This window comes from Dermacentor albipictus, chromosome 5, assembly GCF_038994185.2.
Source record: "Dermacentor albipictus isolate Rhodes 1998 colony chromosome 5, USDA_Dalb.pri_finalv2, whole genome shotgun sequence".
In the NCBI taxonomy this organism is placed as follows: Eukaryota; Metazoa; Arthropoda; class Arachnida; order Ixodida; family Ixodidae; genus Dermacentor; species Dermacentor albipictus.
In genome coordinates, this window is record NC_091825.1 from 50623571 (window position 1) to 50640225 (window position 16655).

The following is a 16655-nucleotide window of genomic DNA, read 5'->3' on the forward strand; positions in this document are numbered from 1 at the left end:
CGATGATATCTTCAACACTAAGGTCCTCTGCCTGAATTAAGGCCGTATACCTGGCCTGTAGCTTGATCAGGAATTCCTCGATTTTTCCTCTTACGGCTAACTCATTGATCGGCTTCTTATGTACCAGTTTCTTCTGTTCCCTCCTCAAGTGTAGGCTAATTCGAGTTCTTGCCATCCTATGGTCACTGCAGCGCACCTTGCCGAGCACATCCACATCTTGTATGATGCCAGGGTCAGCGCAGAGTATAAAGCCTATCTCAATTCTAGTCTTGCCATTCGGGCTCCTCCACTTCCACTTTCGGCTGTCCCGCTTGCGGAAGAAGGTATTCATTATCCGCATATTATTCTGTTCTGCGAACTCCACTAATAACTCTCCCCTGCTATTCTTAGAGCCTATGCCATATTCCTCCAATGACTTGTCTCCAGCTTGCTTCTTGCCTACCTTGGCATTGAAGTCGCCCATCAGTATAGTGTATTTTGTTTTGACTTTACCCATCGCCGATTTTACGTCTTCATGGGAGCCTTCGACTTCCTGGTCATCATGACTGGATGTAGGGGCGTAGACCTGTACGACCTTCAATTTATATCTGTTATTAAGTTTCACAACCAGACCTGCCACCCTCTCGTTTATGCTGTAGAATTCGTGTAGGTTACCAGCCATATCCTTATTAATCAGGAATCCTACTCCTAGTTCTCGTCTCTCCGCTAAGCCCCGGTAGCACAGGACGTGCCCGCTTTTTAGCGTTGTATATGCTTCTTTCGACAGCGCCCGCCGCCTTATACGTAGCATGTTCGATGTGGTTGCGCCAGATAAGGTTTGAGTCGTGCATAATGCCTTGGAGAGAGACAATAATATGTATATTTAAAGGAAATGAAATGAAGGCACTCTTTCTAACATTTACTAACATACGAAGATCCTCAAGCCAATGTTTAGGTACTGACAAATATGATTGTAGCTTTCTATGTAATGATGTAATAGCACTCGCTGACGCAAATAATCCAACTTCGCCTGCGCAAATACACACTTGTACGTTATCACATAATTTAATTGAACTCATTGACATATTAAACAAAATAGGAGAAAAAAACTGAACACTGTGGAACTCCTCCGCACTGATTATAATTTAACGTCTAAACGCGCGACATAGGAGCTATAGAATTTTCTCTCGCTCAGAAATTCGTAACTCCGATTTGCGATCTATGGAGGAAAATTCATGCTCTTTAGTATATTCAAAAGAATGAGATGCTCTACGCGGTTGTATGCCTTAGCTATATCAATAGAAGCCAACAAACGAAGACACCAAGAACAGCATAGGGAAAATTGCGTGTACTGATTAATTGAACTAAAGAAATGATGAATGAATGAAAATGCAGGTAGATGAAAAACAATTGGCCGCAGGTGAGACACGCGGCCAGTGACACGCTGACGAAGATATTTTCAGCTTGGTCGGAAGAACACGATGCTCTGGTCCTCGCAGGAGGACGTAGCAGCCGTGTTGGGAAAGCGGGGAAATGGCTGGGCAATGCGGCGACTCTTGATTTCTTCAAACCGCCGGCATTCAGTAATAATGGCTTGCACAGTGGAAGAATTTTTGAACACAAGGAGGTGGAAGGCATCATATGCTATGCCCTTAATCACATGTGCGACTTTATCAGGTTCGGACATCTTCGGATCCACTTTGCGGCACAAAGCGAGCACGTCCTGGGTGTACGTAAGGTAGGATTTAGTGCACGTCTGGACACGCGAAGCGAGGTCTTTTTGGGCGGCGCGCTGACGTCCAACAGACTTGCCAAACAAATCCTTGAGCTTCTGTTTACAAATGTCTCAGCTGGTAAGTTCCCCCTCTTGTGTCTGAAACCAGACGCGTGCCGTGCCCGTGAGGTAAAATATCAAATTAGCGAGCATGATGGTATGGTGCCAATGGTTGCTGGCACTCACCGGCTCATATAGTTGAAGCCAGTCTTCAACATCAGTGTCTTCGGTACCAGAGAAGCTTCCTGGGTCACGGGGTTGTGGGTCGCGGGGTTTTGCTAGAATGATGGTGGGCGTCGGTACCGACGGGCCCGAAGCATCCTCGCCTTAAGCTGGCATTGTAGACGCAACCAAGGAGTGCCCGCTGCGTACATCCGTCTTGATAATTATCCACACCTCCACCAAAAATGTTACGGGGTTAAAAACAGCCAGACGTATATTTACAGGATATTTACAATAATTATAGCAGCTGACAAGGTGGTAGACAGCGCTCGAGGACCAGACCATCATCTTCTTCCGACCAAGCTTAAAACATCCTCTTCGTCAGCGTGTCACAATACTAAGGAGGTCCTGTGGAGATAGGTTAAGCGATGTTTTTTAACATGCTGGTTTTTATACCATCTGCGCCTGGAGCCGAAGCAGTTGGCAGTCGCCCAACGTGCATAAGCACGTCTGTCCGGATATTCCTCCTTTATTGCCACTTAATTCTTATTGACGATGATATCATTGCGCGGGACGCGGCCGTCGTTGTTTTTTTTTCAACACATGCTATGTAGCAAGCGGTTCAAACAGTTTGCCTTCTAGGTATAACCCTTCCTTGAGACGGAGATCTGTAGATCAGTCAAAATTGTCGCTGTGGACCTGCTCACAAAAAATTTTCGCCGGCGATACCTCTCCGTGTAAACGATCCTGTTGACTGTTTTTTACTTGCTCTGTGAAACGTATAGTACTTGCGCCGGGGTTTTCCAGGTTCAATGAGACGGTGCTGGAGTGCCTTTCAAGTCCTGTGGATAGCAGCTTTGTGGGCCAGAGTCTGCAAGTCAAAGTCACCACAGATAATGCCGAAGTGCTTTTTGCCTCGAGAAACAATATGACCTCCACATTCACCTACAAGCCGAACCCGGCGATCGACAGCATCGTACCAGTCGAAGCGTCTGTCAGGTAGGCCGATCCTTGGCAGGGGCAAACGCTCAATAGCTGAGCGTGCGCATCTACAGCTTCAGTGCGAAGAAGGTGACAAACGTTGGAAGCCAAAGCTGGACACTGGAAGAAATTCATTTTGGTGACATATAGCACATCACATATGAAAATTGTAATTTATTATGTAATCCGCAGGGGGTTTCAAGAGAGGAAACTTCCCCATTTACTCGACCTGTCTGTAAATTTTTATCAGTCGGAGCTCTTTGTTTCTTTGGTGTTTTTAGCACTTTGCTACGCCTATATACATGGTCGTTTTTACCATGATTATAACGAGAATCAGGACAGAACGTGCATTTTACTTAGTACAGGGTAGCAAAATTGGCAATAAACTCACGGAAGGCTAAATTATTGCAAACTTGATTGAACGATGAAAATATTGCCAAAATTCTCTAATGATGCTCCGGATATTAAGCATGCTTTCGTAAGTACAAATGCTTTCAAAAAGGTTTTCAGCAAACGAAGCAATAATGTTGTCGGATTTGAAATCGGAGTTTCGCTGCAAGTATTTTATGCAGTTTTCTATTGGTTAATATTCTAAATACTTTCAGCGAAGTCCCAAGAATTAATGTGACGGGCGCCAACTTGGACAGCGTCGTTGCACCCATGATGGTCACTCAGGTGTCATCTGCGAGAAATTCCTACATACACCAAGAGATAGAAAAGGTAAGAAATTATCGTGGCAGTAAGCGCTGTGTATGAGAGAAGCTACAGTAGCTACCATTCAGTCTTGTATCTGCCCATTCATTATATGCGCACTTCTCGTCTTGATATGGAATAAAATTTCACTGTATTCGAAGCAGACATTACTCTCGGAAAGCATTGAAACCCCAGCAGAGCACAGGCCGTAACCTTCGACAAAAGAAGCTTTCTGTGACCACTAACCGCGATCGCGTCGATTATGCAGTGGGAATCCATAACTGTTAAGATTTTCTCACAAGATACAGAGACCTTGGCCCTTAAATACTGTAGAAGGAAAAATAAAGATAGCTCTCACGAATTTCGAAAGCATTAATAAGCACAGGAACAGCATTAGCAAATTTTTGGTGTCTCAGAAAGAATGTGTGTGTATGAAAGACGTGTTTATATATTAATATTTCCTCGTCACATTTGATGAGAGAATTTCACATTGAAGGACAATGCGCGTTTAGAGCAAAACAAAATCAGCAAGTTACGTAGAGTTCAACATCGTGGTCATTAGCAGCCGTACTCCGTGCGGCAGTAATAAGTAAGAAAGCCACTGAACATCAGGATATTAGTCCACTATCTGTTTCCACGCACAGTGCAAAGGAGTTTTATAAACTTGTTCCAAATAGGTTAAAGCTATTTCTCCAGCACGACGTTGGACAATTCAGCGGTGTGCAATACCTTGCTAATATTCAAATTAAAGAAAGCGAAGTTTATATGACATAGCTAATTATCCTCGTGACATATCTCACTTTCAGTGCAAGTGGGACACTAGACATGAGGTAGAAGCACACAGAAAAAGCCCTAACTAGGTGACCTGTGCTCGCATACTTAATGTAAGGCTTTTTATTGCAAATCGATCTCGCATTCTCCCGCAGCACAATAGCCCTTGCTGCTATATCGTCATCGGCACACTCGCGTCAAATAGACTGTTTCTCGAATTACACAAACATGTAGGTCCACCTGGTAGCGCTTTGATGAACGCGAAACAGTGCTGAATAGTCAGTGCACCTCCAAAATGTTTCGCGTCACATTGACGCCCACGGTGCGTGGGACCTGCATATTTTTTTCGAAACCGCAACGATCTTTCTGCGGCGATGGTGAAAACCATCCACGCAGGCCGGCGTACAAAAATGTGCTCGCCATCAAGTGTCAATCAAGGAATTGTCAGCAACGCAGCTTGCTCTGGAGGCATGAATTTGCTTTCAAGAGTGATTATCAATGGTTACAATACAATAGTTCGCTAGAATAGACAACTGTTTCGTGCATCTTATCTTAGCTGCTAACCAAGCAATTTTCGTTTCTCAGGCCACGTTTCAGCGGCTCGACGTTGTAGGGCAGCTATGGGCAGAAATCGGCAAACATCCTGTGAGTTTTGTGTGTCGCCGTTTAGACTAGAACGAATTTTGCGTATGTTCCGATGAGTACGTCTGCGCCATTCCTTTTTATTACTTCAAAGGGAGAAAAGTGCGTCTCTGTGTGAAGCTGGAATATAGTGAAGCGCTCGCTAAGATTTTCCGAAGCGTTCGCAAAGCCGCTATGACCGTCCCTAGGGTGTCATAACTCCTTAACACAGCTTCGTTGTCTGTGGTGTATGAGTTGATATCTGCGAAGGCTTTTTACAGGTACACAGAAATTATTCGTTCACTTCGGGACAGAAAGTGTGTCTACTCTTCCTACTGTATTGCCAGTTATCAACAATAATATGTTCTCTTCTTGAAAGTGTCATGCGTGTTCCCCCAACCTCCTCCACAATATGCGAAGATCACTCACAGCCTAATTTAGCGGCTACACTGATATCCTTGAAAGCAACGTTCACATTACTTTAAGGCCCACAAACGCTGCAACCACGCAGCTTTAGGCAGTGCCCGAACGAGTTATATATCACTTAATGAGCTAAACGAAATTGAGCGTTGTTGAAGCATTTGTTCGCAGCAGAATCTCGTGAAATAAAACACATATGTGTCCATCTTATTCTTTACGTTGCATTTATTAATTTAAAGTTAAGAAACTCATACATTACGCTAGCCAGAAATGCACTCCAGTTTTCGCAGCACTTTTAAGATAAATCGGAAGAAAACTACTGACATTTAAAATAAAGCATCCGGTGTTTCCTCAAAATTTGCCAGCCAGGATGGCCTTATTTGATTCACCAATCGTGATTTTCCTAGAAGCCTTGAACTAGTTTTTCGTTTGTGTCGTTTTTTCAAAGATTTCTGAGTAAGCAAACCAGAGAAAGCTAGCGCAGGGAGACCTCTATTCTTTTCAGTCAATATTTTTTTTCGCTACGCTGCTTTTCTGGCTGGCTTCGTGGAAACACCTTGTATATTTTCATACTGCCTGTAGATTCTTCTATATCTAACACAAAGATTGTCCATCTTGACTTGCAGGCCTGTATGGTCGCTGACGGTGGCCACGAGATGACGTGCAGCGGCCCATTGTTGACAGAGTTCTCAGTGCTCAGCTCAGCAGATTTGCAAGCGCACGACAAGCCCATCGTAGCGCATATCACATTCAAGATGGATGGACTGCTGCTGCCACTGCCAATAAATGGCAAGCCCGCACATTTCACATTTACCTATCGTCTGGAACTGTGCGTCACCCGCTTGCCCGATGAAGGAACCGCAGTTGACATTTGGCACCCTGTGGTGGAAATAAGGGTTAGTGAACAAGTCACACCATTTGAAGTACTTTGCAGTTTGTCTGCGACAGTGCCTTATTCCTACGGAATGGCTTAGCGAGCAACAGAAGTTCTAAAAGTGTAATTCTTACACTTTCGTCTTCTACGTAACTTTGATAAATAGGTATTCTTAGTTATGTGACATCAACGATAACTTCTCATGCTTACAGAAATTATTATTCAAGCTAAAATTTGTTATCCTAAATTCGCTAATGTTATTGGGAGTAATTCCTCCCTGAGTATCATACCTGAAGTACCTAAGTTAAGATACCTAGTATGCTAATATTAGGAAACGCTAAGCTTCAAACAGAAATATGTCACCATGAATTTATCGGAAACCACGTAATTAATAATTTTCATTCATATCAACTACAGTGAGTGTGGACACGACTCCTTACCTATTTCTCACTAAATAAATTACATTTGTGTAAAAATTGCATGCTTTGAAAACAGATGCTCGTATTTACCTGAGATTATATTGATTAATGTTTATAAAGCCTGAAGCTGTCTATGTTAAAGCCACGTAAAAGTGCACAAAATCATATCGCTGACACTTGAAGATGTGCTTGTAAGGCAAGCAAATTCTCACGCATATGATGGAATTTGCTGGTGCAAATCATGGTAATTGAAGACGTCACGGAGCGGAATCAGAAACAAGTTTCTGGGGCTCCTAACAGAAAACGAAATACAAATAATTACACAGGAATTGCTCCGAGAGCACTAAGCAATAAGTCGCCCCCTGTCAAATTTTGCAAGCAGTGTAATAGCTAAAACAGCATTAAAATGGCTGTGAAGTTTGTGGTTCTCTAAAGGAATCGACGAAGAAATACGGCAGATATACGTTAAAACTCTAAACATTGATTAATGTTTGAGAACTAAACAAGAAACCTAATATTTCAATCAATAGAAAAACAATTATTTTTAGATGTATCAAGTTATGAACAGTGCTAAAGTCAAGATCGCAGAGAGCTCCAAATTAATAAATCGGAAAACTATCGAATATGTCAACTATAATTCGTAATGTGATAAAACCTTTCCATGCTACGCAAACTTAGTTTGATTAGTGTTAGAACGAACAGTGAAAAATGCACTTGATAGTGCTAGAAGCTTCATGACCTGAATAGGAGAGTTCAATCGTCGAGATTTCAACAGAGAAAAAATGAAGAACATATTACATCGGTGAAGCAACGAAGAGGCAATGTTGTGAGATGAACTGAACGTTAGTATTTTAATTGCTTGGCTTTGTTGATGCTGTATAAGAAATACGTTAGATACGTGTTGCCCCATGTGTTGATAACACAGTTAATGTGGCTGTGAATAAAGGTGTAGTAGAGTGTAAATAAAGCCGCAGTATTAAGAGAGCAACGTGCGTGAGTGATGAGTAATTTAAATGTCGAATAGAAATAAGTACTTAGCTCAGCATTGTTGATACACTCTGCGATTATTGAATTAAGAGCGGTTCATCACCAATTCCATAAAAAAAACAATTAGTGCATTGGTTGCAATTAGCTCTGGTTTGATCAAGAATATACCATTTAGATCAGCCTTAAAAACTACGTTCTTGCGTTCTAAAAAATTGTTGAGAAATACGTTAAAACTTGCGCACAATTTAGAAATTGACTAAGGTGAACGAGTAGATGCGACCTATAATAAGTGTTTTAGCATTCAGAGCTAGTGTTGCTTTGTTCATAGGTGTATCCAAACAGATTTGCAATTATTAACGGCAATTTGAAGCTCCGATCTAAATTTTTAAAATATGGAAGGGGAAATGAAGATGGCTGCGCCACCTTGATTGCTTGATGAGCGAGAAGAGTATCAACTGACACGTATTCTGGAAGGTAAAGGAAATTTTTACTGTCTGATGAAAGCTATGTTGAAGACATGCATGCTAAAGTGAAAGATTTATACTAGGAAACTAGTGAAGCGGGCGTATTACATTTCTTTTTAATGTTCTGTAGGACATTAATATGTATTGCTGATGTGCAGGAATTGCTTCAAAACGTTTTGTTTGTCAAGAGAAAAACAAAACAAGATGATGTGGCGAGCGTGAATGATGTGTCTACCATAGAAGATACCTAAGTATACAGAAAGGCTGTAACGTTGGTCTCGGTATGAATGACGAATGCGATGAACTCACTTATGGTTTGATTAGCCTTTGATCTGACAGTTGCCTGCCTAGAGATAGAGCCACTGCCTTCTCTTTTTCAATGAAAGGGCCTTGGCGAACAACCTTTTGTCGTAAGGCGTTAGGTGCAATTAATTTTCAAGCAGTGCATTCTGGCTAGGACCACGAAGACCGTGGTCATTTGTGTTGGGCTTGGCCTAAGCTTACGCGTCTTGGTCAGAAATTCTTGAGTTCTTGCGCGTAACGAGAAGTGCGCGTAGGATTTGTCATGCGCGAAACTTAATTAGGCTGGCAATGAAGAAGATTCTGATTGATTTATTTTACACCACTCATGTGCCTCGCATTTTTCTGTGTATCTTTTTCAGGGAAAGCTGTTCGACGTTCTTATTAACAGCACACTGCTTTCCGTTCGTGTTGACGGCGTGGATGATGCGTGCAGTGTTACGAAAATACTTTCCGAACTAATTGTTTGTACGCTGAACAGCACTGCGTGGGATGATGATCTACTTCATCATCTTGACGTGAGTATACAGTCACAGGTGGAGGACATCACGGTTTTCATCGTAACAATGAACGCGGTAATCTAGGAGTGACTATAAGTTTACAAAGAATTTTCAGGCGCGACAATGGAAAAATCCATTTCTCGTTCGCATCCAGAACAATTAATTACGAGCAAGAACGATAGTTCCGGGGAAAACAAGGGTACGGCCAAACATTCTACAATGTTTCCACAATCGAATCACGACGAACTTGACCACCAATACTTGTGTTCTCTTCATCTCGAGCCTTGAATACACGTACACTTGCGAGAGTGCGCAGAAGCCGGTCAGCTCTGCCGCGCCTCGCGACGAATGGCCGGTCATCATGCACAAAGAGCGAGAGCCAGGACACGCTAGGCTCCTTGCCAGGCGTCACTTTGTATTGAATTTAATCTATGGAAGCCCTAAATATGGGGGGAGGGGGTGTTGAGGTACTGGTGAGCCCTTTGACCACTGGCCAGCGATAGCAGAGTGGGTTAGAAGCTCAGACCGTGTTTTGCTTGGTCTCCGCCGGTGATGCGGCTCCAGGCGCGTGGTAACGCCAGCCAGTGCGGACACCCAGTTTTGACTGGTGAATATGTCCACGCCCACCCGTGCCCGACGCACGGGATCCTTCGCACGCCGCCCGCGGACGCGCGGAGGCCTGTAGGAGCGAGCTACCGCGCCCATGGCAAGCGTAGGTGTAAGTCTAGATTTTAGGTTAGCTCTCGCACAGCTCCGACCTTCGCACACTTTGACACGCAATAACGACTGCCTGTAGACAGCAAGTACTATGCATGTAACAAATAATTGCACGTGCTTAGTTTCACATTCCCGCTATGTGGCACTCTCGAGGACTTGCAGCTTCATTATCCTAATATTGTGCACTATGGGCGCAGCTTGACAGAAGGAGAAATAATGTAAGATTGTCCTGTCTCCATGTGCGTTGACGCTTCGTAGCGTAAGCATTTAAGCCAATAATATTACTCTTGAAGCCATTGCAAGGCTCTCATATAAGACGTTGCATTCTTTTACTGCGTTCTATCTTTTAAAGAACTATGCGACCACAGCATGAAAGTTAATTTTCAGGAGAGATGTTGCAGGCTTTCTATTGCGGGTTATCTGAGCCAATGTGCGACTACCGTAAGTTATAGGTTCGTCGTACGAGTGAAACGCCAGCCAGAAAAAGAGTAAAAGGGTGTAACATGTCTTCCGTGCACGTGAAAATTGTCAACAAATCTGACATTAATACAGTATTTCATTTGCCAGTGTAACTTTATAAAGTATGCGACCTTCTAAAGACGAAGCGAGAAATGCTCAAGAATGATGTAGGCCATTGTGCCGTTAAGGAAATATAAATATTGGTCCAATGCAAAGTGACAGTTGTCTACTAGCTATGCCGATATTTTGAGGCAAACTATAAAAAGGTCAGATTACCAAATGCCTTAATGTAATATTACGGTAGTCCAAGTAGCCGTTGTTTATTTCGCCGTACTAACGTTGAGTGAGCCTTTGGCGAAAGCATGGATGTTTCCCCCTTTTCCGGACACGTATTGTCGCCGGCCATTGTAGTGAACTCAACTGAGAAGTCACTGAAGCGTTTTGTAGTTTTATCTGTCAAGATAATTGTCTAAGCTATCTCTTGTATCTTGTATTAAGACGTCGAAAATGAGTTATCTTGGCAATCTGCGCTATTACCAATAATAAAGACACGTCAAAACTGATACATATTGTCTTTTACTTTTTGCTTTGCGTATTTGGTCTTGCTTGCCGTTTTTGACCGAAAAAATGGCACGAGTGAAATGCGTTAACTTTGCTTAAGTCAGCGCTGCGCCTTGTGGTTAGCAGATTCTATCTTGCTCGATCGCGCTGTTTTAATCACGTCACAACACCAACTCAACCAGCTGCGAATATTACCAAAGATTTTTATAAAGTTCTAAGACATTAATAACGGAAAATCAGACATTCACACGTTCGCAGCAATTGCTGCAAAGGTTGTTTTACCATTATTAATTCCTTCTCTCCACCTTGCGGGTTTCCGCAGGACTATTACGTCAAGTTCTAAGACAGTCCTTCAGGGCAGTTATCGAAATTTTTAAGAAGTTATTTCAGTTTGTTGAAAAAGTGGCTCCTAAAACGTCCAAGAAGTTTCGGAATTGCCGTTTTGAAGGTCCCATCGCAAAAACAAGCAGGAAAATTTAGACGTAGTAAGGTTGCTTTTGAGCCCAGGCACGCATTCAAGACATGCCAGGAAAACTTTTGCGATAACATTCCATAAGACTTGATGAGGTAGTCACTGGTTATGCCGCGGTACGTAACTTTTTTGTATATTGTCAGGACCCTGCTCAGTCTCTGATTGGTCTCGCGCGGGGATATAGGTCGCTGCATGTACCATCGGCCAAATTCTTAAGGTCAGACGCATGGTGGTGGAGTGAGCAAAGTATGATCTAACGTCCAGGATTCTTTAGTGAAACCAACAGTGGCAGCCGCGAAAAGCAAAAATCAAGTCCCATTTCACCCAAAACGCAAGTTACTGTTAGCGATAGCGATTGTATTAAATTGTAACGTGAAGTAAGCCTCATCCTTCTATAGGCACTTTAATTTACAACAAGCATTAGTCGAGCCTCCGGACCTTAATTCAATAAACGTTTTCACCCACACCAACGAAACAAACGTGGAGTTACGTGCCCGACGACAGAGATAGAGATGGAAAGTGACCACTCACGAGCACAATGCTGGTGTGGCGAGGAGCGCCGGCAGTGGGTAGAGCTCGTGCTTGTCCCACCCCGAACGTTTCATGGTGCTGCTGCCCGCCATTTAAACTGTGCCGCGTCCTTAAAACTCCCAACACCAAGTGACCTGCAATGCTAGGCGCGCGGCAGGACACCGCGCATCAAGTCAACAGCCTCCAAAGCTTGCCCTTGCAAGTTGAGCCTTTGCCTTGGCTCCCATTGGCACCCGCGGCCGTTCACGCGACCTCTAAACACAGCGCGCGGCCCTCGTGCGCCCAGCCGCGCAAGCAAAGCAGGCTCAACTACTTGGCCTCCAGCACTAGGCGCTCGGCAAAACGGCGAGCATTAAAGCGCTACGATTCCAAGATTGCGCTTCGCCCTTGCACTTAGAGCAGAACTAACCAACAAGTGGCGCGCGGCACTTCGCCGCGCATCATGTTTTCTCGGGTCACCCTTGCGTGCTTTCCGTTGTACCCGCAGCAGATCATGTGGCCTCCAACATACGGCGCGCAGGCCGAGTGCTCTCGCCAGGCTGTACCACGCGTCAGTCTAGTGCTTGAGGCGCGAGCCTCAGCAACAGCAACAATGGCGAAAACGCGCCCCGAGTCTCCATGTCATTGCTCGGGGCGCGTTTGTAATTGTAATTGTAATTGTAATTGTACTGGCTGCTAATTTTCCTTCACAATTACAGGTTGTGTACGCGGATCGCGTCTACCCAGTGGGTAGTATCAGGCTGGTTAAGGTGGTAAAGGAGAAGCCGCTGCCCTGGTCGTCCCTCGGTGCCATTGCCGGTATTACTGTAGCCCTCCTACTTGCTTTCGTGGTCGGTGTTGGAGTTCTCCTCTACTGTCGGTTCCGTGTGTGTAAGACCCAGCCTCCCGTTTACTTCGTCGACTTTGACAACCGCCTGATCGAGAACCGTGCATCGGCCAGTGGAGACTGTCGTAAGTGCACGCGTTTGTACCGAACGCAGAGATTTCGAAGCTCTGGTGCCCTGGCGCCTCTTACGTTTGCGCTGCCCCACCTTGGAAACATCCGCGATTTCCAATGCATTACTAGAGTTTAATTCAGCGTAATCGCAATGTGCATGTTCATTGCGCTGTTCTATTTGGGAAAACTAGTCTTACTTTAGGATTTTATTTTAGATGGGGAAGTAAAAAAAAACAGACTTTGTTAATGGCGCAGCGGTCGCGTTTTGAGGTGCAGTTTAAGTGAACATCAGATTCAGACATATTTAGAAAGTTGCTGATGCAAAAGGATATAAAATTGAGCAATACGTTTATAACATTTAAGTAATTTCTGCTAGGCAAAGAAAACATATTGATCAGAAAGATCGGATAGCATTCACATGTTGTGGTTCGATAATGCGGCTGGAAACTTTGTACCAAAAAGAAAGCATTGAACACCCATAAACGTTGCTGAGTATTGCGGAGTAGAACATCAGGCTGTCTTTAATCATGCTATAGGCTGGCCTTAAGCGGGCGTGTTTTATCACAGTAGTTCAGTCCTCAAGGATCCTTTGCGAAGTTCGTTGAATAGACAGCGACTAATAACAGCATAAATTGCTCGAGTTGTCGCAATGAGTACCTGTTATCGCATGTTTTATTACGAAGCGTACGTTGCTTCATAAAACGCACTTTGGGGTACTTGGGTCTGTTCTATTCGTGACTGGCTTCGGACCTCGTCAATAACATTTTTTTAAGTTTTACACGCTGTCAGAAATAATGTCATGAGAAGCATATTTAGGTAGCTCGCTACGTACCATTTTTGGGGTCTCGGTAAAAATAATATCTTAGCATACGTCGTATATCAATCAATCAATCAATCAATCAATCAATCAATAGAATGTATTCGTCTCAAGAAGCGAAAGGAGGCAATGCCAAAAATCTGCATAAACTGCAGCTTGACTAAGCCCGGCCCCTAAAGTATGGCAGTGAGCAGCACTGGCACTCGTAGAAGCATACGGAAGATTATTTGTTGCTTTATTTGAAAACTAGAAATGATGAGGGAAAGGAAAATATGTATATAATCTCCACCCGTATGTTGCAGCTTCGGCTCGCACAGGAAGCAAGGTGCTCTTTTGTTCCTTTTCATTTTCCTTTCCCTTGTCAATTGTAGTTTTCAAATAAAGCAACAAATAATTTACCGTGTGCTTTACTTTGCTGGCTTCATATTATTAAGACTGATTCGCCGTGGTGGTGTAGCGTTTTCGGTGCTGCGCTGCTAAACTCGAGGGCGCGGGATCGCATACCGGCTGCGGCGGCCGCATTTCGATGGGGGCGAACTGCAAGAACCCGCCCGTGTACTCTGCACTGCGTGCAGTTTAACAAACCCCAGGAGGTTAAAGTCGCCCGCTACACCGCACCTCATAATCACATAGGGGCTTTCGCATGTAGAACCTCGGAGTTTTAAGACATCTGTATTCTTGTGACTACATATATGTTAACAAACGAGAGAGACGCTACAAGCCAGAGAGAACATACATTTAATTCGTTTATTTCAGAATACTACACATTCTGCTTACGTCGCAGCATCGCTCATTACGTATTGACATTTTATGTCATCGAATATATTTAGTACTTACAGTTGATATTTTTCCGGCACACAGTGAAGCTCATATGTCGTTGATTTTTTTCTGTCTAGGATGTTGGCGGCCGTGTAAATAGGACTTCAACCTCTTTCAAGGAAATTACATGTCACTTTTTGATCAGACCCCCATTTCGTTCCATGGCGAAAATTGAGTAAACAGAAAACAGAAAAGTGATGTGAACAGAGAGCATTTCACAGCGCAGTCTTACAAAAAAGTCGGCGTTTGGCCCGAAAGGTGAGACATCGATTGCGATATCAAATTAGCAGACAGCTCTACGGAGTAGGGGCAGCAGCTTTATCGGCTGTATAAGCTGGCTTAGTAACTAAATTAACAAGAACGGTGTCACGCGGGCACAGGTAAACACGAACACTTCTCACTCGATGACCGTGGAAACTTGCTGTCAAAACGCTGGAGCAGCAGCAGCCATCGAATTGACCTTCGTGCTGCTTCACGCTTCGTTGCGAGCTAACCGTTGAAAGCACAACACATGTGAGGCTACCAGCACTCGGGGCACTTCCTCCACATCACAGATCGCTTTCAAGATAGGGCGCCCGTGCGCCGTACGCAGCAGCCGCCGGAGTGGAACCCCCGTCCCTCCCCCCCTCCTGGTGTCTCACGCGCGACGGAAGACGGCGCGCTTCCTCCCCGATTTCCTCACTTGCCCGTGCTAGATGGAGCCGCGATCGTTGGGTGACCCTCACAAGTTTCACTTACAAATACAGCATACGGCACGTGTAGACGATGCTATCGCGCTTGGACTTTATACGGAACATCGTGGCGACGACGACGACGGCAGAAATGTGCCTGAAGTGTCCGTATAATTGCTATCGCGATAAAAATAATAAATAAGAAAGACCTTACGCTTCCACTGTTCGTAAAAACAAGTACCCTCCATGCGCGGTGTTAGTCATATTATTAGCGAAGGCGGCACGCCAAAGGCAACAAAGAAAAAAAGAACACGTGTGTGCCGTGCATTGACGGTACGTTTAAGGTCCCCAGGTGGCCAAATTTAATCTGGAGTCCCTCACTACGGCGTGCCTCAAAATGAGATCGTGGCCTTAGCACAACAAACCCCTTTATTCGTCTTATAGCATAGCTCTAAAATAAATAAATAATTATTATTATAAGAAGAACAAGAAAAATAATTTTAGAGCGTCGGCGTCCTCGGCGCAACGGAGTGAACGGGCCCAGAGAAGGATGAAAGAGCGAACGCAGAGCGCAACGGGGGATGAAAGACAGCGATAGAGAAGAGAGCGCGAGGAGGAAAGCGGAGGAGGAGGGTATGGTGAAAGCGTGAGAAGAAAAGCCTAGTGGCACGCAAGACTGGCTCTGCGGCGACGACCACTACGAGATGGCGTTTACCTTTAAGGTGACTGGTTTATCTAGTTCATCGTTGAGGTCACTTTACCATCGACATGGTTATGCTTTTAAACAAAACTAGTGGCTAACATTGTAAGTACAGTTGTAAATGACGATTTATTTGTCAATTTACAAAAAAAGCGGTACATTAGGTTTACGAGCTGCTCAACAGAACAACAGGAACCAATAAGACATGAGAACGAGGTATGGTTTCTTCCACTAAGCACATATTGCATTTCATGCTTTTCTCAACGGTGAGCACACACCAACTTCGCCCTACTGTGAGGTCTTGATACACTCATAAATACTATTCATGCATAATAGTTAGTGGCAGGAAAGTATCTTTGTCTTTAGTTTTCCTGAAAAGTCTACATGCCTTCCGTTTTCAGATCAGTGATAACTTCGGTAAGAATGACCGTGAGCAAGTGCAGCGAACATGGAGTGAATGAGAAAAAAATGTAAAGGTTATTCTTTTTCTGAGGGGTGCGGTATTGTGGACACGAAGGAACTATAATTAATAAAGGTAGCTTAGTAGGGAAGTGCACTCACACGGTACAATTCAGAGCAACTACATTGAAAAGGAGTTTTTTGCGCGCGTTATTGCATACGCAGTCACTCACACCGAAATACTCTGTTTCTACATACTCACCTGTAATCATGAGATATGCTGTGGTAGAACATAATAAATCCTTTGCAATCATATCTGCGGGCAGCTAAAAGCGCAATGACGCAGCATGCTGCAACATGAAAGCAGCGTCGCTGCCTTATTGCCTGCACTTTTGAGAACGGCCTGAAGAGCTAGAAATGCCTGCCATTAGGCTGAAATAACGCGCGTGTAATCCAGTACGTGTTCCACCAGTATACAACCAGCAGGAAGTGGTGCACTGCCACCGAGTAAGAAAGGCGGCAGATCTGGTGACCATTCGTGGCGGATGGTGTTCCGAGTGGCCAGTCTTGCATTCGAACATTCGCCCAGTGCAGAAGTCGGATGACTTGGAAGTTTGGCAACGCCGG

General features: G+C 44.2%; 1 protein-coding gene across 2 annotated transcripts in view; it reads left to right on the forward strand.

Annotated features, from left to right (window-relative positions):
• LOC135899166 (hepatocyte growth factor receptor-like) overlaps positions 1 to 16655 on the forward strand; it is a 128712-nt gene that overhangs the window by 98278 nt on the left and 13779 nt on the right. For both annotated transcript variants that reach the window (XM_065428433.1, XM_065428434.1), the window contains exons 10-14: positions 2723 to 2914; positions 3502 to 3616; positions 6028 to 6297; positions 8808 to 8963; positions 12384 to 12636. In XM_065428433.1, the coding sequence (XP_065284505.1) occupies positions 2723 to 2914; positions 3502 to 3616; positions 6028 to 6297; positions 8808 to 8963; positions 12384 to 12636 (986 nt within the window). The remainder of the gene's footprint in view (positions 1 to 2722; positions 2915 to 3501; positions 3617 to 6027; positions 6298 to 8807; positions 8964 to 12383; positions 12637 to 16655) is intronic.